The sequence below is a fragment of the Schistocerca americana genome, chromosome 2 (genome assembly GCF_021461395.2).
Source record: "Schistocerca americana isolate TAMUIC-IGC-003095 chromosome 2, iqSchAmer2.1, whole genome shotgun sequence".
Taxonomy (NCBI): domain Eukaryota; kingdom Metazoa; phylum Arthropoda; class Insecta; order Orthoptera; family Acrididae; genus Schistocerca; species Schistocerca americana.
This window is the reverse complement of record NC_060120.1, coordinates 276,441,663-276,466,294: the sequence shown is the minus strand read 5'-3', so window position 1 is coordinate 276,466,294 and position 24,632 is coordinate 276,441,663. Positions and strand designations below refer to the sequence as shown.

The following is a 24,632-nucleotide window of genomic DNA, read 5'->3' as shown; positions in this document are numbered from 1 at the left end:
TTATCTGGTACGTCTAGCTTCTCCCCAATCTCTGGGCTAATTATCGCCCATGATACCTTAGTGGACCCAGTCACCATTTCTAACTCACTGGGTCAACACTTCGCGCAGATTTCGAGCTTTTCAAATTAGCCGCCAGCCTTTCTCCTGAAGAAACGAGCAGCCGAAGTGCGACCTCTTGCTTTCTCCTCTAAAAATCGCGAAAGCTATAATACTGTTTCCTCTATGCAGGAACACAAACACGCACTCTCTTCCTCTCGCTCTTCCGCCCCGTGTCCGGATACCATCCACTTCCAAATGTTGCTACATTTATCATACCTTAGTCTGCGTTACCTCCATCGCCTTCATAATCGAATTTGGGCCTACAGTACCTTTCCCAGAAGATGGCGAAAGCTATCACCATTCCTGTTCCGAAACCTGGAAAGGACAAACAAACATCTTCCCTCTAGCTATCGCCCCATATCCCTCAGGAGTATTGTATGTATTTTGGAGCGTATGTTGGCTTGCCGTTTAGGCTGGTGGCTGGAGTCTGGAAACCTTTTAACACCTGCGCAGTGCGGTTTCCGAAAGCATCGTTCCGCATTTAACCATCTTGTCGCTCTGTCAACTTATATCATGAACAATTTTCTCAGGGAACGCAAAGCGGTAGCAATATTTTCTGATATGGAGAGAGCATACGATACCTGTTGGAGGACAGGCATCCTCCGCACACTGTTTTCTTGGGCCTTTCGAGTTCAGCTACCCCTTTTCATTCGTGAATTTGACAGAACACACATTTACGGTGCGGGTGAACACTACTCTCTCTCCCGAACTTTCTCCCAAGAAAACGGGGTGCCTCAGGGCTCCGTTCTAAGTGTTGAGCTGTACTGTTTGCCATCGCCATAAATCCAATTATGGATTGTCTCATTCCAGATGTCTCAGGCTCCCTCTTTGTCGACGATTTTACAATCTTCTACAGCTCTCAAAGGACCAGCCTTCTTGAACGACGTCTTCAAGGATGTCTCGATCGCCTTCACTCGTGGAGCATTGAAACCAGCTTCCGATTTGCTCCCAGTAAGGCCGTTTGTGTAAATATTTGGCATCGTATGGAGTTTCCTGGCCTTCCCTACATCTACGCCCTGTCAATCTTCCGTTCGAGGACGTCACCAAATTCTTGGGACTTATGTTTGACAGAAAACTTCCCACGTTTCATATCTTTCAGCTCGCTGTCTGCAGTCGCTCAACACTCTGCGTCCTGAGTAGTACCTCCTGGAGAGCGGACAGAGTGGTCCTCCTCTGCCTATATCGCGCCTTAGTGCGCTCGAAATTGGACTGTGGAAGCATAGTATACTCCTCTGCACGGCCGTCTATTCTTCGACGTCTCTAGTATGTCCACCACCGTGGATAGCGTTCAGGGTCTGGAGCTTTCTACACCAGCCCCATGGAGAGGCTTTACGTTGAGACTGCTGAACCTCCGCTGTCCAATCGGCAAGCTGTCCTGAGTCGTTACGCTAGTCATGTCTTCCATGCCTGCTCATCCGACCCATGCTCGTTTATCGACGCCTCCTTGGATTTAGGGTATGCAGGCTGCCCTTCTTCTCTACCACCACCTGGAGTCGGCTTCCGTCAACTGCTGCCTTCTCTTTCCTTCCACTCAGCTAAAACATTCTTGACGAATGGGGGTACACGCCACCTAGGCTTCGTCCCCGGACTTGCCTTCTCCGTGACCTTTGTCATCTTCATAAGGATGGTAACCCCTCCCCCCTTTACAGTTTATGGTCGAGCATTTGCTTCTCCATGAGCACAAATGGAGGATGCCACATTTATTTACACTGACGGCTCAAAAACCACATTTGGTTTTGAGAGTGCCTATATTGTTAGCGACACCCCGTATTAGGTTTCGGCTTCCCGAGCAGTGTTTGGCTTTTACTGCTTAGCTTTACACTGTTTTCCAAGCTGTCCAATGCATCCGTCGCAATAAGCGGCTACAGTATATTACATGCTCGGATTCATTCAGCCCTCTTCTCATCCGTCCAGTTGTTCATCCCGTCCACCGCCTGGTCCACTGGATTCAGGACTGCCTCCACTTGCTCCACGTAGTGGGCGCCTCTGTGTCATTCCTCTGGATCCTAGGGCACGTTGGAATCCGCTGAAACGAGGCAGCCGATATAGCGGCCAAGGCTGCAGTCTCTCTTCCTCGGCCCGCTGTTTTCATGGTTCCCTTTGCCGATCTACAGAGCGTTTTATGTCGTCGTGTTGCTCTTCTATGGCACACACATCGGTCTGCACGTCCCGACAATAAATTACGGGACGTAAAACCACATTCTCTGTGCTTGGACCTCTTCCTCCCGGCCTCGTCGTGGGGAGGAGGTAATCTTAACTAGGCTGAGTAATGCACTGTCTTTTTAGCCGTCGACATCTTTTAAGTGGCGATCCTCCCCCGCTTTGTCCCCAATGCTCTCCACCGTGGACGGTGAGACACCTTTTACTTTAGTGCTTCTATTGTAATCCGATACGTGCCCGTTTACAACTGTCGCCTCGTCCTATGTTCCCTTTTAGCAGGTGACACGCGCTCAGCCTATCGCGTCCTTGAGTTTGTGTCAGTGAGATGACATCGGTCACTTGAAGCTCTTTTATTTGGAAAACAACTCCTTCCCTTCAATAGTAGTTTTCTAAGATTTCCTTCCGATTTTAGTTTTCCATTGCTGCTAATTTAACATAAGATTTTTTACCCTTCCCTAAGCCACTGATTGGGCGCTTATGACCGCAGCAGTTTTGCGCCCTCAAACCATAACAAAAAAGTCAGATTGACCCCCTGTCAAAGTTGAATAATAAACTTTAGCGGACTGCTGCGAGACGTGCAGAATGCAGGTCAAAGATGTTCTGCAAGGTACCGGCATGGATGTGGAGCCTCGCTGACTCATTCCCTGGTCAGCTGCGCTAGGTTTCTCGATCGAGGATGTTCGGCACGAACAGACTGTGAGTGTAGAAAGCGTGTTTACTGCCAGCAGGCGACGCGGAAGGAGCGGCGGCCTGTCGTCCTGTTCTACTGCGACGGCGGACGAAGACCACCATCGCGTATCGGAGGCGGAAGAGCCGTCCGCATTGGCAAGCAGTGGTGAGAGCGCGTGGGCGGCGACGGAGGTGGCCGCTGCCATGGCGACCGCCGCCAGGGGCCGCGCTGCGGGGGACGACGATGACGACGACGCTTGCCGCTTCTCGCCCGTGCAGTGGAGCCGCGACCGCTTTGACACGTAGGTCGCCTCCGCACCCACTGACTCTCCGCGCACCTGGTCAAACGGCCAACGGTTCTGTCGTTGCTCGCAATGTCTTTCCATACCTGTGGCGCAGGTTAATTCTGAATAGAAATACATAATACTCAAAAGTACCTCTAGGGTCTCAGAAGACTGCGAAGCTTAAGCTGGCCAAAATGACACATAAGTATATAGAGCATCCATCTCTTACTTGCAGACCCCGCGCCAGTCGGATTTCTGTAGTTTTTTATGTTTAAGGCATGTGAATTTCAGCACTGGAATGTCAATCGCACAAATCGGTTCCATACAACTCTGGACAGTTTTCGAGGAAACCAACATAGCTTCAGAGAACCTTTAATACTGTAAAAGAAGGCAGATTTTTCGACGGGCAGTGTGGCTCCATGGTAGAATGCTTGCTTGCAATGTGGGCGGTCTGGGCTCGATTCCTGGCGGTGTAAAAAAATTTAAAAAGTACACGTTCTACGCTAATTTCTGTGAGGAGCAAAAATACCTGCATATTAAAAAGGGCAATTTGTCACGGTTTTTAAATACAATGATATTTATTAACTGTCTTTTACAAAATGTCAGTACCATAACCAAAAATCTTTATTTACAATGAAAACTGGATTTTTGTGTGCAAGATGGAGTTAGAAATGAGACGCCCGCGCATTTTTCATTAAAATGACAGATTTCTTGAGTAGCATATCTTCCTTCAAACGACGTAGGCATTCGAACTCAACGGAAAACAAACGAGCGGAAACATATTAGATCCAGCGACTAGCCTCGAGCGCTGTCGATAAGTTCATCTACACTATGGGGGGGGGGGGGATTTTAAATAGCCCAGATGACATAAATTAGTCTTTATCGTAAACTAACGGTATAGACAATTGCAGCTGTTATCTTCGGTCTTCAAAAAATTGTTAAACACGTTCCGTTATGAGTTAGTACCTCATGCCGAGTTGTCATTATGGTCGATAAAATTCACTAAGTTATTTTTTAGGTTTGTCGACAGTAAAACCATTCAGTTAAAAGCACCTTGTGCGCCGGGACAAGTTCGTATAGGTAGCACTTACAGGTTTGTTACTTCTTAAAACGTAAGATGTACAGTAAAATGCACATTTATACATCTATTTGTGTGACGCGTTAATCGTGGATCCACCTTAGACGAAGTATGTGGTGCAACTGCTATACTTCGTGCAAAATGGACGCACGATGCATATAACATACCTCGCAAACATAGACAGATGAATAAATGGTCATTTTACTGTATATCACGCTTTTTAAGAATTAACAAGCGTCTTAGGTATGTGAACATGCCCATTTGCACAAGATGCTTTTTAACTGTACATGGTTTTAGTGTAGAAAAACCTGAAAATAATGTACTGAATTTTATCCACCATAATAACATAGCATGAGGTACTAACTTATAATTTAACACGTTTCGTAACAATTTTTTTAAGACCAGACGATGATAGCTACTACTGTCGAAACTGGTTGCTAACAATACTTATTTACGCCATCTTCGCTATTGAATGTTACTTTCCTAAGTAGAGCATAGATCGCTCCTAAGTTTTCGACAGGGGAATATTCAGTCATCTTTATTTACGCTTCACGGAAACTGTTGAACATGAACCTTTGTTTAAAAATTAGCGTGCGTTAGGAAACACGGATTCTACTACAGAAGCAAGGTGCCTGGCGAAAACTCAACCGTACTTTACGATATTAAGAACAGTTGGAAAACTTAAAAATTGATTTCCTCGAGAATATTTGAGAGTTGAATCGAAGAGCTTTGTGAGATTTGTATTTGGGTTTTGAATTTCATCCATATAAATACTAAACAATTGTAGAAGCAAGATTGCCATGCTGCCTCCTTGTTTTTATCACACAATATAGATTCTAGCCATGGACACAGTTTGATACACATCAAACGTAAATACGTCTTTGGAAAACGGATACCAATTGCTGGAAAGGCATGACAGGAACCCGCTTTGGAAATCCACTCATTGGTTTGCCTAGCTGCAGGCGCTGCTGACTAGTCTAAATCTTCAGGCACGCCTGATCCAAATTTCAGCAACGCCACAGTGCCTGTTTGCAATCGAAACTTGCGGCTAAGCTCTCTGCACAGAAGTCATTTTTGTGAGTCTTGTAGTTTTGCGGTGTATCTTCTGAAACTCCAGAGGTATTTATGAATAACAATGTACTTGAATTAGCCAAATAATAGCTTTTACTGCAGGAATATCATCCTAAAACCACTAAAACTGCTATTGTGATTATTGCTTCTGGTTCGCTTCTATCATAGTTAAACAGAACCATACAGTATTTTAAGAGCAGTATGGCAGTGGCCTCAGATATAAAAAGGGGTAACTTTCCAAATGGCAGCCTGTAGCGACAGAAACATCTTAGATTCTTTTGACCAAGGAAATTCCAACCACTACTTCGTTAAATGGTACGCTTTGCTACAGCTTTCTTGCTGTCGGGCACTGCTTCATGCTGCCCACAAAATCTTACAGAAAACAAATATTGACGCAACATTAACTTCCTACAAAATAAGTACAGGTTCTGTATTGAAAGGTAAACTGTCTCAAGATGATAAAATAACGATGCTAACAGTGCTAAATAACACAGTATTACATTAGAGTACATATTTTTGTCACTATTGCTTCTCGATACTTGCATGAAAGGGATTAATTTTCTCAGTTCATATAATCACTGGACGATGTATACCCCCACACAGACCCCCCCCCCTCCCCCCACCTACCTGCTACACGCCTTCTCTTGATATTGTTGGTCAAAAGGCAGAAGTCGAAAACTAAGAACTGAGTCATCTTTTCGTACGTGCGCCAGACTGGTTCGGATATGGCTGTAGATATACCAGCTGCTGCTGACGATACAAACCTTATACCCCGACTTACCACACACCGACGAGTAGACTGAAGTCTACCGTTTAGTGTTTAGACAGGGTGTCCTGCCGCGCATGCGCAGGCAATTGGTGGCGCGACCAAAGTAAGAAGAACAGCCTTGTTTTAGAGTACGGAGATCGTGTACACTTGGCATACTAGCAGAGATGAGCTATTAGGATATTTGAGAGCTGTTGATAGACGTACAGCAGAAGCTTTGTGTGCCTGCAGGGTACGGACCAAGGGCAACTCAGACTCCATCAGCAACAACGTCGACGGCCTTCTGGACTCAGCGCGCGCCCTCCAGGACGTCAACGCCGGCTCCAGAGAAGATGCCGCAGTGGACAAGCTCATTCAGGCCACGAGTTTCGCCACAGCTGTTACCGAGGTACACGGCAAGCGCGTCCACTAACAGTGCGTGTAAACGAGTAGTTCGTTAGAGGGCTATGCTTTTTTTCTTTCAAGGTCCGGTCGGTCGGGGAATAGAAGCAGTGAAAATCGCAAAATTTAACCTACACCTTTCAGCTAATTCTCTACATAGTCGTCGCTCCGACTTGGACATTCATCTAAGCGTCGTCCTAACGTTGCAAGACTCTCGTCACAGAAGGTAGCCTCAGAGGCTTTCCGCCAATTCTTTACGCTGGTCTGCAGCTCGTTGTCTGCGCTAAAATGCTGTCCTCGCAGCAACCCGTTCCTATGATCTGAGATGAAAATCAGAGGGAGCAGTGTCAGGGCTGTGTGGTGGATACCCAAACTTCCTACTGAAAGCGCTGAAGCTGCGTCTTTGTTGCAGTTATAGTGTGTTGGACGAGCATTGTTATGAACGAAAATATCTCATAACTTCCCTCTTCACTTGTTCTGATCGCCCTTCAAGGACGATTTTCTCCAATCAACTGTTCCACTCGCTGGACCAGATCATCGGTTAACACTAGCCTCCTTCGTTGAACGCCTGCATCATGAACGTCTAAACGTCCTGCTTAAAAGTTCCGGTACAATTGCCACTCTTCGCTGGCATGTATTAGTTAAGTTACGTGGGCTGCATGAAATCAGGTGGATCCCCTCACCGTGAAGAACTCGAATGACAGCACGCACTTTACGCTTGGGGGGAGACTGTGTTGTTCAAGCGATCTTCACATGCTCACCGTGCGATCAGAACTGAGAACCGTGACATGACGTGAACGACGGGTACAATACACTGCGCAACATACGTGTGCAAAGCTTCTTCGGATTTTCACTGGTTTTCATTTCGCAAGCGATCGGACCTCAAACTAGCTTTCGTATTTATTAAGCGACACCTTTTTCCCGTTGTCACAAGATTTTGTTACCATGCATGAGCCCCACAGCCTCAATAAATTTGAGAAAAGAAATTTTCCTTGAGACCACGTATACATTTTTCACACTACTGGTTTCAGGCATTGTCCATTCTTACACTTGTGTCCAGTAACATACGTGGCTACACAGTTGTCATTAATTTGTCACAAGCCATGCAAAATTGTGCAAGCACACTCGTCAGACGTCTTCACTTTGCAATACTTCCTACGAAACACACTGTTTACACTCACAGGAGGAACTCATACGCGTAACTTGGGTGGGAAATTTCGCACGCAAACTGCACATGTAACAGTGCGTCGCGTGAGTGTAAACAGTGCGTGTCGTGGAAAATATTGCAATAAGAGTACGTCTGACTACTTTCCTTTGCACAATTATGCATGGCACGTGACTTTTAAATTTATGACAATGTAGCAAGGTATGTTACTTGACATAAACTTAAGAATGGAAGATGCCCAAAACCAGTAGAGTGAAAATTAAAAAAAAAAAGTCGGGGAAAGTCGTTCTTCAAACCTTGGTTTCTGATTGCAATCCCATTTTCCAGTACGAAACTGTTCCGTCTTGGAAACTGGATGTACAACCTGAAACCTCCCTCATACGAAAAAAAAATTGTGAAATAAGGCAAAAAATGTTCCGTTTAGTTAACATAACGTACTCTTTCATCAAGAACACACATCTGAATCAATAAATGTTGAATCAATAAATTTTCTTGTATTTTCAGCGGTTCTTTAATTACTATATGGATGTTATTCATATTGTAGATTTTGCAACTGCATTTTTGTTTAAAAACGTTTCAACTAATTTAGGTAACTTAAGTGTTCCACAAAAATATAACAAGCAGATCAACAATAAATATTTTGTGCACGAGTTGAAATTCCAATTTCATAGCAACACTTTCAGGCCAGGTATAAGTAAGACATTTATCATCAGGAGTAGAAAGATCTCTACTGGTCGACGTGGCTGACCTTACACAACTTTTAATAGCACTTTTACTGAAATAAGTGCTTCATGTAGCAATTAAGTTTGAGAGGTGGCATGAGCCCCCTCTCATATTTCTATCTTACGATTTTCCTCTCTAATTGCATGCGGTGGAAAGTTGCTATTCCTTCACACGCGGACTTCCCACGCAGCGTCTCTCGTCACCCGGGTGGTCCGGTGACAGGCGGGCTCTGCTGATCTTCAAAGGTGTGAGGAAGTCGAGTGAATGCTTTCCAGACGCCAACATTGTAGAATAGCGGCTGAGACACGCCCTGAAGTAGCGGCTGGGCTAGAGGTTCTGTTACTTCGCAGAAACACTTCCTGGCGGACTACCAGCGAGGCGTGTACCCAGGCAGTTGTGGCGGGCAAATTCCCGCGCTTTCTGCAAAATCGTAACTGTGATTGGCTTGCTCTGGGCATAGCTCCGTGACGTAGCAAAATCGGCGCAGAAATTGGCGCCAAAAATCTCCATTGGTGGAATGGTAGTGCTCCAGCAATAGAGTGGAATTTTCCGCCGGTTTTCGAGTTGCTGATTGGAACGGTTAACCACGGCCACTGTCGTGGGGGCGGAAATGTTCTTTGTTCGGTTTGTACGGGTGCTCTTGTGAGTAGTCGGCTCTGGCCTTTCGGTCAGAGTAGGTTACAAGACTGAGCTCTCGCTGCTCTGGACAGCCTGCCTTCCGTTGACTGTCTAATACACTTTTATTTGATTGTAACTGTTTAACGAAGTTGCTGAAGTTTCGACTTCAACGCAACTTTCCGAGTACAGTTGGCAATTGAGCGTTCTGCGTACAAGCGGCCTATGTTGTCTGTCTTGGGCAGTTTTGGCTAAAGTTGACTCTATCGGAGTTACTGTGTGACTTCGCTTGTGAAAATCAATCACTGTACCGTCAGTGACTGTGTGGCGAGCCTTCTTCGTCTCCCTCAGAGGCGCATTTGTATTGATAGGAAGTCTTTAGCCTGGAACAACCAGACCAGGTCAATTTGTTTCGGGCTATACTCGCGACATTGTCATCACTATGAAGGGACATAGAAGCAACCAGCCATCGCTTCCAGTACGCCATATCGTGTCCTTGCAGCTAAGAAGACAGCTTGGTAATGTACGTCCGCAGCACCGGCAAAGCAGGCATTTTTGCTAGGCGGTAATCAGAGCTCAGCAGAGCGTGCCTGTTCGTCTTTTCTAACTTCGTTCTATCGTGGGTGTTCACTGTCTGAGTTCTCACTAATGTAGCAGCAATTAATGTTGGGTTAGCTGTGTGTGTGTGTCTCTTAAGATTTGAGTTGCAAGGAATTGGCTCCACATACCGCTTCGTCATAAGCGTCACAATCTAGTTTAGGGACAACTTCACCTTCACAGCGTTTATTCGAGTATCCAATTTGAGCCAATTTGATGTATTGTAAATGTTTCATGTTTTTGTTTATTATTTTGTGTTTGGTCTTAATAAATCATATTGTTATTTTGGACGGAACTTACATTCTGTTAATCGGTAGAGCAACCCTATCATTTCTCACTACGTTAATGAAACCTTCCTTTATTTAACTTATTTGTTGTTGTGGTCTTCAGTCCTGAGACTGGTTTGATGCAGCTCTCCATGCTACTCTATGCTGTGCAAGCTTCTTCATCTCCCAGTACCTACTGCAACCTACATCCTTCTGAATCTGCTTAGTGTATTGATCTCTTGGTCTCCCTCTACGATTTTTACCCTCCACCCTGCCCTACAATGCTAAATTTGTGATCCCTTGATGCCTCAAAACATGTCCTACCAACCGATCCCTTCTTCTAGTCAAGTTGTGCCACAAACTTCTCTTCTCCCCAATCCTATTCAATACCTCCTCATTAGTTACGTGATCTACCCACCTTATCTTCAGCATTCTTCTGTAGCACCATATTTCGAAAGCTTCTATTCTCTTCTTGTCCAAACGGGTTATCGTACATGTTTCACTTCCATACATGGGTACACTACATACAAATACTTTCAGAAACGACTTCCTGACACTTAAATCTATACTCGATGTTAACAAATTTCTCTTCTTCAGAAACCATTTCCTTGCCATTGCCAGTCTACATTTTATATCCTCTCTACTTCGACCATCATCAGTTATTTTACTCCCTAAATAGCAAAACTCCTTTACTACTTTAAGTGTCTCATTTCCTAATCTAATCCCCTCTTCTCTTTTTTCTCTCTTTCCTCTTCTCTTTTTTCTCTCTTTCCTCTTCTCTTTTTTCTCTCTTTCCTCTTCTCTTTTTTCTCTCTTTCCTCTTCTCTTTTTTCTCTCTTTCCTCTTCTCTTTTTTCTCTCTTTCCTCTTCTCTTTTTTCTCTCTTTCCTCTTCTCTTTTTTCTCTCTTTCCTCTTCTCTTTTTTCTCTCTTTCCTCTTCTCTTTTTTCTCTCTTTCCTCTTCTCTTTTTTCTCTTTCCTCCTTTCCTCTTCTCTTTTTTCTATTTCCTCCTTTCCTCTTCTCTTTTTTCTATTTCCTCCTTTTCTCCTCTTTTTTCTCTTTCCTCCTTTTCTCCTCTCTTTTTTTCTCTTTCCTCCTTTTCTCCTCTCTTTTTTTCTCTTTCCTCCTTTTCTCCTCTCTTTTTTTCTCTTTCCTCCTTTTCTCCTCTCTTTTTTTCTCTTTCCTCCTTTTCTCCTCTCTTTTTTTCTCTTTCCTCCTTTTCTCCTCTCTTTCCTCCTTTTCTCCTCTCCTCTCTTTCCTCCTTTTCTCCTCTCCTCTCTTTCCTCCTCTTCTCCTCTCCTCTCTTTCCTCCTCTTCTCCTCTCCTCTCTTTCCTCCTCTTCTCCTCTCCTCTCTTTCCTCCTTTTCTCCTCTCCTCTCTTTCCTCCTTTTCTCCTCTCCTCTCTTTCCTCCTTTTCTCCTCTCCTCTCTTTCCTCCTTTTCTCCTCTCCTCTCTTTCCTCCTTTTCTCCTCTCCTCTCTTTCCTCCTTTTCTCCTCTCCTCTCTTTCCTCCTTTTCTCCTCTCCTCTCTTTCCTCCTTTTCTCCTCTCCTCTCTTTCCTCCTTTTCTCCTCTCCTCTCTTTCCTCCTTTTCTCCTCTCCTCTCTTTCCTCCTTTTCTCCTCTCCTCTCTTTCCTCCTTTTCTCCTCTCCTCTCTTTCCTCCTTTTCTCCTCTCCTCTCTTTCCTCCTTTTCTCCTCTCCTCTCTTTCCTCCTTTTCTCCTTTTCTCCTCTCCTCTCTTTCCTCCTTTTCTCTTCTCCTCTCTTTCCTCCTTTTCTCTTCTCCTCTCTTTCCTCCTTTTCTCTTCTCCTCTCTTTCCTCCTTTTCTCTTCTCCTCTCTTTCCTCCTTTTCTCTTCTCCTCTCTTTCCTCCTTTTCTCTTCTCCTCTCTTTCCTCCTTTTCTCTTCTCCTCTCTTTCCTCCTTTTCTCTTCTCCTCTCTTTCCTCCTTTTCTCTTCTCCTCTCTTTCCTCCTTTTCTCTTCTCCTCTCTTTCCTCCTTTTCTCTTCTCCTCTCTTTCCTCCTTTTCTCTTCTCCTCTCTTTCCTCCTTTTCTCTTCTCCTCTCTTTCCTCCTTTTCTCTTCTCCTCTCTTTCCTCCTTTTCTCTTCTCCTCTCTTTCCTCCTTTTCTCTTCTCCTCTCTTTTCCTCCTTTTCTCTTCTCCTCTCTTTTCCTCCTTTTCTCTTCTCCTCTCTTTTCCTCCTTTTCTCTTCTCCTCTCTTTTCCTCCTTTTCTCTTCTCCTCTCTTTTCCTCCTTTTCTCTTCTCCTCTTCTCTGTCTGCAGATTGTAAATCTTCTCTCCATCATAGTGTTTGATATTCGCTCTATTTTTTGATAAACTGCTGTATTATTCTTAATTTTCATTTCCCATTATCATATTTTGGTCCCAAGATTTTCCTGATTATTTTCCTTTCCTTAGTTGCTGTTTCAGCTGATTGGCTGTTTTCAACAAAAGGCATACTGATGTACAAAGACATTCTGGTTTAGTGCCAGTTTTTTAGTGGCGAATTTTCGCATTTATGGAAATAACTGTTAGTTATAAAGGTTTCCAAAAGCCTTGCTGGTTAGCTTCTTCGCCTACAGCATTTGGTTGTATTATTTCACCTAGATATTACAATTTTGTAGCCATTCTTATTCTTCCATAATGAGCTTCCTTAACATGTCATGTATTATTATTATTATTATTATTATTATTATTATTTTAACACACAGGGCTCCAGCTATTGGCCCCCTTCTAAAATCAGCCTATCATGGGCAGCGATATGATCTTCAGAATGGAATGAAATTTTAGGTGGGGGTGGAGGAGAGGGGAGGGAAAGTGGGGAGTTTAATATCAATTGTGCTTGAGTATTATGTTGCAACTGTAAGAACTGGTCGTTCACACATTTTATATTAATTCCATTCAGTCACTTTTGGTAGGGACCTGGCGGTCTTTTTATCAAAGATTGTCACTTCCTGGTATTCTTTCGCGGTTTCTCTCTATTCCAGATGTCATCTTATAATGCAGGTAACGTTAAGATATCGGTTGTACTTTATTTAAAAACTAATTTTAGCAGACCTACTTTGTTATGTAACTCATTTTAGAATCGCAGATCTGATAACATCGCCGTTTGGTACTCTCTCAATCAATCATTTACATAAAGTAACCATATAGCTGCAGAGGTGTTCTTTAATTGGCAACAAGTTTCTTAGCGGTAATGTCAGTTGAAATCCTCTGCGTTTGTCATTAAAGTTCTTATGATGCAAGCAGCAGCTAATAAATTGACGTTCTTTAAATATTTGCAAGCAGTTGGGTGTGAAGTGCTAAACTGAACGGAATGAAAGCATCGCAGGAATCAGTTATTCTTCCCGAAGTTGGCTGCCTGCTCCGCCGTGCTCTACTGCGCAGTACTAACCTGTTCGCTGTCGACGCGCCGCAGGCTGTGGAGGAGGCGGAGTCGTGCGCGGCCACGGCGGTGTTCCGCGAGCTGCAGCGCCAGTTCGAGTCTCTGGCGGACACGCTGCGCCAGCACGCACTGGTGGCGGACGGCGTGCTGCGGCAGGCCGGCCAGTGGAAGCTGTGCGGGGGCGGCGCGCCGGGGGCCGAGGGCGACCAGGAGCGGCAGCCGCCCTCGCAGCAGCAGCAGCTGCTGCTGCACGAGGTGGCGCTCATGCACTGCGAGACGCAGCGCACACAGGTGGGACGCGATGACGCCGCGCTCTACACGCACGTCGCTTCTAGCGCTGATAAAATATACATACATCGATGGTTCTCCCAAAAACGTAGCGATGTACAGGGTGTGTCAAACAGAATCATTCGATTTGCCACGTGGGTATCACCACAATGTACACAGTGAGTTCAGTTTTCTTGATGAACGGAGGACTGTTACTCATACCTTGTCATATAAACCCCCCCCCCCCACCCCCTTTACGGAATGGACGGCAGCCTTGTGAAACTAAGGCGAATGCATTCGACGTCTGTGTCACACTTGTGGACGGCGCGGCGATTTGCCTTTACAGAAACAACCTGTTTCCCGGAATTGTTCATGCCGTCGTCTAATGCTCTGTGCTGTACGAAATCCACACCATACCTCTTAGTCACACTGAACAGTTACTACTGACCCTCACTGCGCAAAACGCTTTTTGTCCCTACACCATTTTTATTAGAACTGGTGTGAGCGCACATTGTTGCTACCTAGCGGGAAACATGAAAAACTTAAGTTTGCTCTTTCCAACAGTACGATGTTCGCACACATCTCAAATAACATAATAGTTAGGTTTTTTCTTAAATCGCATGATTTTGATACATCTTGTATATGTAGGTGATAATATTCCACGATATATCGATATCGAAAAGGCAATATCGACTGTCGATATTTTTAGTTCATGTATTTTTCACAATTCTCGGAACATATTTGAAATTATTCTTTTGAAATTGTGGTAGGACGTAATCTTACCCTCACTGTGTATAGTCGTCTTACAACTTTTTGAGTTTGCATCACGTCCAATCTTTTTCGCTGCCTTTATGAAGCAAGTATATGTGCCACAATAGACAAATACAGATTTCACTGGAGGGGGTCGGGGTGTTGAAGGGGAGGGGGTGGCGGTATGAATGGAATAACAAGCTTTCAATGTGAAGAAATAGCACACCAGTTCCGCTGAAAGACAATTTTTAACGGAACTAATTTGCTATTTATTCAGGATACGTGAGGGGGAAGAGTGGGGCGGGGAGGGGGGGGGGGCGAGAACGCTCAAGTAATTGGTGCTAGAGGCTACTAACAGGAACTGCGACGTTCAGCTTCACCACGCAATTTTGACACCCCTCAGACATTTTATTGTGCCACTTAACTGCAGTTACCGTGGTTAGCACAGTGGTTACGGCAAAGCGTGAACGTGCCTCGGTTCCCTTTCAATTCTTGTTCGAAGGGCCGTAGGGATACTGTTTGCTTGCTTGCTGATGTACGGAATATTTAATAATAAATCAGTACTTAAATGTACAGTTCTGAAACCGGCACTATATTTACAAAATGCAGCCGATATTTTTGTGCAAAGATACGTAGATACGTCTTCTGCCGATACATCGACACATTATACACTATATCGAGAACCGATATGAAACCCTTTTAAATATTGTTATAACGGATTCCCGACATTTACAAAAATGCAGTTTTGTCTTAGGTACTGACAGAGTAGGTGACGCGCGCGCACGCAGACACAGAGTAAGAGTCTCTCTCTCTCTCTCTCTCTCTCTCTCTCTCTCTCTCTCTCGCACACCGCGGAGACCGGCGCGCTTAATGTCCCCGTCCAACTGACGGATCACCATCGACAGTGTCATGGGCGTGCTCGAGATGACACTCTGGAGAGATTTTAGAATGTAACCCAAGACAGTGGCGCTAAGTATAGCGGTGAGCAGCCGTGCGCCACCACCTTTCCTTACTCGTCAAATATTAGTGGTAAACCACATGGATTCGAACCCTCTAGCTAAGAGACGAACTCCGCTGCACTGACGGGCGTTAGCGACCTGAGCTACTGAAAACACCTGGTGTTCTTGACAAATAATTATGTCGTAATTTTTACTAACACTTCAGGAAAGCAGCACGCTTTCTACATCTGCATCTGCATGGATGCAAATCAAACATGCAGAGGCTTTATCGAACCACCTTCATAATAATTCGCTATTATTTCAATCTCTAACACCGTGCGGAAGGAAACGAACACCTACATCTTTCCGTTCGAATTATGATTCCCTTTATTTTATTATGATGATAGTTTCTCCCCATCTAGGTCGGTGTCAACAAAATATTTTCGCATTCGGAGGAGAAAATTGACGATACAATGTTTCGTGAGAAGATTCCGCCGAAACGAGAAACGCCTTTGCTTAAATGATGGCCACCCCAAATCCTGTATCATGTCAGTGATTTTCTCTCCCCCTATTTCTCGATAACACAAAACGAGCTGCTCTTCTCTGAACTTTCTCAATGTGCTCCGTTAATACCATCTGGTGAGGATCCCAACTTGCGAAGGAGTACTCCAAAAGAGGACGGACAAGCGTTGTTCAGGCAGTTTCTTTAGTAGATCTGTTACATTTTCTAAGTGTTCTGCGAATAAAAGGCAGTCTGTGGTTTGCCTTTCCCACCACATTTTCTGCGTGTTCTTTCCAATTAAAGTTGTTAGTATTTGTTATTCCTACTTATTCCTTCAAGTTTCGGCCCTTAGATTAGACTGATTGATCGTATGACTGAAGTTCAACGGATTCCTTTTAGCACTCACTTGGATAATCTGACATTTTTGATTATTTAATGTCAATCGCCAATTCTTCCACTATTCAGAATATTTTCTAAATCATTTTGCAATTTATTTTGATCTTCTGATGACTTCACTAGACGATAAACGACAGCATCATCTCCAAACAACATAAGACAGTCTGCTCAGACTGTCTCCCAAATCGTTTATATAATAATGAATAGCAAAGGGCCTATAACGCTACCTTCGGGAACGTCATAAATCACACATTACATCAATTACTACGAACTGTTGCCTCTCTGACAGGCAATCAGAACCCAGTCTCATAACTGAGACGATATTCCATAACCACGCAATTTCACTACAAGCCGCTTGTTTGATAGTGTCGAAAGTCTGCCAGAAATACGGAATCAATTTGAAATCTCTCGTCAATAGCACTCAACACTTCGTGCGAGGAAAGAGCTAGTTGTTTCATAAGAACGATGTTTTCTTAATCCGTGTTGACTGTCAGTATACCTTTTTCTTACAAGGTAACCTCCCCACCGCACCCCCCTCAGATTTAGTTATAAGTTGGCACTGTGGATAGGCCTTGAAAAACGGAACACAGATCAATCAAGAAAACAGGAAGACGTTATGTGGAACTATGAAAAAATAAGCAAAATATACAAACTGAGTAACCCATGCGCAAGATAGGCAACATTAAGGATAATCTGAGCCCAGGAACGCCGTGGTCTCGTGGTTAGCGTGAGCAGCTGCGGAACAAGAGGTCCTTCGTTCACGTCTTCCCTCGAGCGACAACTTTATTTATTTTCGCAAAGTTATGATCTGTCCGTTCATTCATTGACGTCTCTGTTCACTGTAATAAATTTACTGTCTGTGTTTTGCGACCGCACCGCAAAACCGTGCGATTAGTAGACGAAAGGACTTGCCTCTCCAATGGGAAGCGAAAACATTTGATCGCAAGGTCATAGGTCAACCGATTCCTCCACAGGCAAACACGTCTGATATATTCTATACGACACTGGTGACGGAATGTTCGTCACATGACAGGAATATGTTGTCGAATGCCGAATGGGTAAAAAGATTCCTCTATCTTGTCCGATTTAGGATTTCGTGTGGATGTGATGATCACTCCCAAAAAGTGATGAAAGCATAACGGACGGACAGATAACTGTCTGAAAATAAAAAATTACAATTTTTAGTAGAGGGAAGACTTGAAGGAAGGACCTTTGCGTCCACAGTTGTTTACGCTAACCACGGGGCCACGCATCACCTGAGCTCACATACTCCTTATGTTGCTTATCTTGCACATGGACTACTCAGTTTGTATATTTTGCTTATTTTTTCATAGTTCCACACAACTTCTTCCTGCTTTTTTGATTGATCTGTGTTCGGTTTTTCAAGGCCTATCCACTGTGCAACTTATAACTAAATCTGAGGGGGGTGCGATAGGGAGGTTGTAACGCTGCGCGCGTAGGGCACACGATACTCCTTAAAGCCTGTACTATGGTAAGCTGACGGGCTTCACCTTATGAGAAAGGATTTTTGTATAGATATTGACCGCGTGTACCTGAATGGTAGCAAATTAGACTTACACCCACTCTGTAATAACAATGATCCGTCAAGCAAGTCCGAAATGCAACTACACGTCAGGACGGACAAGAAACAACACAGAAGATGCTACCAATTGTTAATAATACGGTCGCCAGCCTAATTAGGCATTAACTGAGTTTCTTCCCTGTACAAGTAGATGTACGTTCATGCAAAAAACACGTAAGAACACTGCATAATATGGTAAATTTTAGAACCAGAAAATCTACTGAACTGATAATTTCAAACAACGGCTCTGAGCACTACGGGACTTAACAACTGTGGTCATCAGTCCCCTAGAATTTAGAACTACTTAAACCTAACTAACCTAAGGACATCACACACATCCATGCCCGAGGCAGGATTCGAACCTGCGACCGTAGCAGTCGCGCGGTTCCGGACTGCGCGCCTAGAACCGCGAGACCACCGCGGCCGGCCTGATAATTTCACATTCTGTACTGATATGGATAAACCATAGATACGTGACACTACACTATGTTTACTACAAAACTTCGTACTGCCTATTGATCTGATTAAAATCGGGCATAGGTTACCCTAGAAATAACACTTTCGAAACACACACACAATGTCAATTTTGATAAAGGTAAAACAATGATAAATTTTGGTTTTTATATTGACTTTAACTTTGCTGGTCAAATCAGTTTAGAACACTTCAGAATTCAAATGAATAAAAAAGGGGGACCCTGAAACTGTTATGATCACTGTATTAAAAAATTTGATTACTGAAATCATTATGTTCTCAAGATTTCCAATATATGAGTTACTACTCTTTTCATCTTATTTCCTGCTCATTTAAATACCATTATATCTGTCTCAAAATAATTAAACTTCATTACTAAATCAATATCAAAATTATCTTCCAACTTTGTCAGACCTTTGTTATTCGTCTAGTGGTTCATTAACAAAATAGTTCTTTACACATCATTCTAACATAACTAGGTCTGCAGGCAATTATTATTAACATAAACTTTAATTCTTCATTTCGGGGCACTCGGATTGCACATCATTTGGAAAGGACCCTGTCTAGGTTAGTTGTGAGGATAATTAAATGATAGGACAGTTCTGGTGAAATTTAAGTTGTTATTGAACAGAATGAAACAAAATTAACACGGTTCCACACGAATACAGTACTAACAGTTTCAACCTGTTCGTACCGATGCGGCGGTTGGTAGGCGGCGAGATGGCGAGGCACAGAGCACACATACAATAACAGCAGTGGCTCTTGATGTATCGGCACTTTACTTCTTCTTGGCGTCGCAATACTTCTCCATTTAGTGCATGTGGAATTTTGCCATGCTGTATAGGCGTTGGAACGGCATATCCGAGGCTCAATGAAACCACGTCTTCCAGAAGAGCCTCCTCGATCCAGAACGTGTTGCTCAGACCAATGCCCAACTCCGACTACTACTGCTGAGCCCGTTATGCCGTGCAGCGCCCGCGTGCATTTTCCCGCGCTCGCCTGCCATCCACCTTTTACCGCTCCCTTACAAGCCGGGTATTCACCCGTGGTTTTACATTCTACATATTCTAACACATTACCTACGTATGGACCAGACGCACAATCACAATTTTAAACATCTTACTATAGTTTCAACGTTTCTTACCTTTCAATTCTGTTACAATATTGTTTGACATTTGACATAAACATTAATTTTCACATCGAAATTTGTTTACAGTATTCTTAACACAATGACATGAAAAAAAAGAAATGAAATCAGAACATCGATTACACTAATTTATCGAAAATTCAGAAGAGGAAAAAAAATTTATATGTACCATAGTACAGCGTTGTTGTTGTTGTTGTTGTTGTTGTTACAAGGTTCCCTTGTTAGATGCAATTCATGACTTTCAAACACACATGTTGCAAAGTCCTGCTGCATATCGAAGTTAATGATATGGGCCTGTAATTTAGTGCATTACTACCTTTCTTGAATATTGGTGTGACCTGCGCAACTTTCCAGTCTTTGGGAAGTGATCTTTTGTCGCGGGAGCATTTTTGTGTGATTAAGTACGGAACAATTGCATCAGCATACTCTGAAACGAGCCCAATTGGTATGCAGTCGGAACCAGAAGACTTGATTTCATTAAGTGATTTAGGTTGCTTCCGTACTTCGAGGATATGTTTTAGTTGCTTATATCGGCAGCTGTTCTTGATTCGAAATCTGGAATATTTACTTCGTCTTTTCTGGTGAATGAATTTCCAAAGGCTGTGTTTAGTAACTCTGCTTTGGCAGCAATCTCATCGATAGTATTTCAATTGCTATCGCACAGAGAAGGCGTTGAGTGTGTCCTGCCACTCACATATTTTAAATATGACCAGAATCTGTTTGGATTTTCTGCCAGGTTTCGAGACTGTTTAGTTGTGAAAACCATTGTAAGCACCTCACATCGATGTCCGCGGTAAGTTACGAACTTCTGTAAAAGATCGCCAATCTTGGAGATTTTGCGTTCGTTTAAATTTGACATGCTTTTTCCTTGTTTCTGCAACAGTGATCTGACAGTGCTTAACTATCGATAGGTCGTGACACTGAGGAATGATAGCCTGGCCATTTAGCAATTCTGTTATCTACAAGAAACCATACAAGGGGATCATTAAGTAAATTCAGGGTTAGAGTGGTACAAAGAGCTGAGAACAGACAGTTCAGCCCTCTGATAATTGTTTCCAATCAGAACCTATAAACTATGTATTATCACGACGGTGTAGTATACAGAGTAAAATGGTGCAGAACGCTATAAGAGTTTCTGCGTAGATAATTCAAATACTGTGTTTTGATCTTGTGCCATTCAACAAGGAACATGAGCTTAATAAACTGGCATTAGTAAAAAGTAAATACTACTGACACTAAATTGGTGATGGTACCCACAAGAGAACACAAGGGTGAAGTATGGAAAGGAAGATTGATATGGGATAGTGGTTGTACTTCTTAGTTATGACATAGATTAGAGAAATGGCTGTCACTACGGTATTGTGGAAGCACACGTAAGACTTACGAAAACGGAGCTATACTAATAAACTGCCATGTGGTTCAGTGTGCAGTGGAATGAGTTAAATTGGCAGTCCACAAAAAGGTAATGGGCAAAAATGTCTGTACTACATGAAACCAATGATCTCCTTAAAACATTTAAATAACACTCCAAAAATATACTTTTATCCATCACCAGTCGTCATCCGAACTTTGTCATGTTTCGGCAGATATGTGCAATTAAGTATCTGCACTGTGTAATTGTCTAACACTCTGCGTGGTGTCTGTCTGTTCTAAGTCGTGTCTCCCTACCACTTTCGCGCAACGACGCTCTGAGCGTGGTTTTTAGGGAACTGACTAGTTTGAACCTGGGACCTGTTGCTGGTAAGGAGACGCCAGACCACACATGACTTGTAGAGTTCAGAGGAGTCCAGTGAGACTAGCGATGATATAATCAAATACTTAATGATTTCAGCGTCAGCTCCACTGCACTCGCTGTAGAAGAATCTTAATACTAACTAAATTTAGTGGAAGGGGTTCAAGGCTTTCCTATTTTTATTTAGCTGGTAAAATAACGTCGAAAAAGCAGTTAAGTTTACCTTTGGAATTTTTATTCTACTCGCAAAACATTGTTTATAAATTGCACTATCGTGAAAAGGAAATATTTTAATACAGGATGATAAAAACCAACTGTGTTCAAAAAAAATGTGAACGAATATTCCTTGAATGGGTTTCAAAGTTCTACAATGAATCGAGGGGTGACCTATGCCATATCACATCTATAATCTAGGTTTAAATTAAGTTTCATAAAAGAGAAAACTACCAAAAATGGTCTACAGTGACCCTCAATTATCTTTAATTACTTATTTAACTTTTCGTAAATTACAGTGGCTGATGTGGCTTCTCAATAATTATATAACAGAAAAATCATCGCGTTTCAGATTTTGACTTCCAGTAGCAAATGTGAATACCACGAAGTTTAATTGTTGATCGATACGAGTATTACGTAAAAAGGGGATGTAACAGATGAGACTTCTGCAGTTCTGAGTGAAGCCTTATGCGCTCTTATGCAGCATCGCGTGCGTTCATTACCTTGTCGGTGGTTAGGCAGTGGCAGCGTCAGCGGCGGCGGGCAGTGCAGCTCCACACACCTCGCCGTCTCGGTAGCAACTCTCTAACTTCTCTTTACTACAATTTACTGAAGTGGGTTTAAGAAAAAGGTATCTGGCTGTGCTTTCAACTGACCAATCAGAGATCAAAGGTTAACCTTAAGCTCCGCCTACAAAAAACGTCTATCTATCCAATGAGAAACGTTATACTTTTGGTGGTGGGGCAATGTTTTTAATCTTTGCTACGTAACAGAGACGTGTATAGTATCACGCTAAAACTTGCAGCTGGTGTAGCCCTTTTAGTGTTATCGTAAGATCTATACTGTTCTTCTGGAGGGCTCTATCTTTTAACATGGGCTGGGGGCTGTTCTTGGCGATCGGCCGGCGGTGTCTGTGTCCGTCCCTTATTGTAGGGCATTCTAGCCTACACAGTCCTGCTCTGTTTCTGTTCTCGTTTCTCCCCTCGGAACTGCGTCTCTTTCACAGTGGGAAGGTATGACATGCATTTAGGCATTCTTATGTTAGTCTGTGGAATTCCGTTTGCTCACTCGTTGATCGTATTACTTTGGTTGATTTAATGTCTGGATTTATTCGGAGCTATGTGACATACTATCGGATTTGCTATCACGTAGAGTTTTCGTGGAAGGTGTTAGATTTGCCTGACACCTTACAACTGCAGTCAGCTCCAACAAGCCGTGCTCCTCAAGTTTTGCTTCCGACCCCCAGTGGCGACATGACGACAGCAAGCGCAGGTTTGTTTCTGATACAAACAAAATAATTTTCAAAACGGAATTTTATGTATCCATTTGATAATGGTCCCAAATCAGCCTACTTCGATATTCTTTTTATCAGAAGGTGTTCACAAGATAGTAAAACACTAAGAATTATCCGTACCTCAGAAGCAACTGAGCAGTGAGTGCAGTTCACAGCGCTACTCAGCCACTGCTGGAGTACGGGTAATTCTTAGTGTCATACTACCTTGTGAATACGTACTGACAAAAAGAATATCGAAGTAGGCTGATTTGGGACCCTCATTTTATGGTTCCCAATAGCAGGTGTCATTAAGACAGTAACCACTGTCAGTTATGTTTTACTGGTGCACATATTAATTTCTACCACTTCTTAGTCACACGAAACATCAGCTAGTGTCTTCATATCTTCCAGTCAAATACCTTGTTCTTTCGCGAGGCTGTGCTCAAGTTTCACTTGACAAAGCTTTTGCGACCAGCACAGCGCTCTCGTGCTGTCTGCCCTGTCAGTGGTGACGTCATTACAGACGTTGCCACAAGCTGTTCCATTCCGTTTTGCTTTAATTATTCACCAAAAACTCTACAACCCAAGTAACGTAAAAGAGAAGAGCGCACAACCACCCACCTCTGTTCCGGGAAACACGACTCTGTAAATGCTGGAAGTTTCGACGTAAATTTTCAAGCAAATACTTACCTTTCTCCCAAATATCTTAGTTAGGTATCTGCTGAATCTGCTTCCCTGTTACACGATACTGTACGCTGAGCGTCTCTGGCTTCCCTAGATTTACGAATAAGAGTTTCGCAAATAAATTACCCCGATAAATGGCTGTAGACACAAATCTGTGTTTCAAAACTTTTGTTGGGTTCTACCAATTAGAGTGCAGATACTTATTTTGTCAGATTAAACCCTATCATGTCCACTTTCAAATAATTTCTGTGCAAAGGCAATTACTAGAAGACTTTGCCACTCTCTTTACGTTCAGTAGTGTTTCATAGCTTTGTTTCCACAGAAAATAAATGTCGCTCTATTCATTTATATAGTTTATTTTTTATGGTCGTTTGGTTATGAAAAAAGTTTAAGTGCATGCAGAGTACACAGTAACTGATAAGATCATACCATATCATGGTAACACGTAATAACTGAGATTATATAACACTGAGAAGAAAAGTAAGCTAACGACACATTATTTTAGACGGTCATATTTTGTGACTCGGTGGACGTGAATAGGTGAGACAGGTGTGAGACCACAGTAATGGTGCTACCACTGTGTGACGGCTGATCCGCTTGCCGCAGGCGTTGCTGTTGCGGAGCGAGGAGGCACTGCAGCGCATCGCGGACTCCCTGCCGCCCGCCCCCACGATGGTGCGGCTGCCACCGTCGCCCCCGCTCCGCCGCCGGCGCCTCGGCCTCGACTGGTTCTCCACCATCCTCAAGAGGCGCTTCTTGCGCCGACAGTAGCGGCCCGGAGTAGCAGCTGCAGCCACCACCACCACCACCACCACCACCACCACCACAACTGTTCACCTATGCAGGCGCTCCCTCACAGCACTGACAAACCACTTTACGCGAGAAGACACGTCACTATTCCATCAAGTTGTGGCCCCGTTTAGTGACAGGCGGGATATCTTTAACGTTGACAAAAATACATCATCTTTCTGTGAAAATGGATTTGTATAACTGCAAGACTTGGCCTGTTTTAGTGGCAACTTCGTCGCGACAGCATGATATCGTGCATTTTAGACTTGCTTTACTGTGAAACGTTTTAACTGTGTTAATAGTTTGAAGAAATTTAAATCTACCATGATAATAAATTTTAGTGACTGCACTGTAAAATGAGTATAATTTATACTTTCATACCTCTTTAAAAATTTGACTCCACCAATAAACTAAAGTGCTTCGAAAAGTGTCTTCTCATAGAATTTTAGAAGTGGCCAACCTAATACGACACGGTGCTAAGTGACAGACAAATGTGAAGAGATCACAGTTGCAGTCTTGCTTGAATCTTTGGACGCTACTGTTGAGATTAATCATCAGAGAAGAACTTTAAAGACACCGTGTGTCGTCATACCTTGTACGAAATTATACTTGCACGTAATAATGTATTAGACG

The 24,632-nt window shown here is 43.3% G+C and overlaps 2 protein-coding genes across 2 annotated transcripts; one reads left to right on the top strand and one right to left on the bottom strand.

The window, feature by feature from the left end:
• Window positions 1-10,587: 10,587 nt before the first annotated feature.
• Window positions 10,588-12,093, bottom strand: LOC124593956 (trichohyalin-like; the record flags this gene model as incomplete). The annotated part of the gene is given in 2 exon segments (XM_047132303.1): window positions 10,588-11,907; window positions 12,025-12,093. Coding segments are annotated over 2 exon segments (1,389 nt in total), but the record flags the coding sequence as incomplete, so codon positions are not given.
• A 1,092-nt stretch (window positions 12,094-13,185) lies between these two features.
• On the top strand, window positions 13,186-24,302 carry LOC124593955 (SKI/DACH domain-containing protein 1-like). Its single transcript, XM_047132302.1, has 3 exons — window positions 13,186-13,342; window positions 13,411-13,545; window positions 23,817-24,302. Exons 1-3 carry the CDS (start codon window positions 13,186-13,188, stop codon window positions 24,131-24,133), a joined length of 609 nt encoding a protein of 202 aa, XP_046988258.1. The 3' UTR covers window positions 24,134-24,302.
• Window positions 24,303-24,632: the final 330 nt, after the last annotated feature.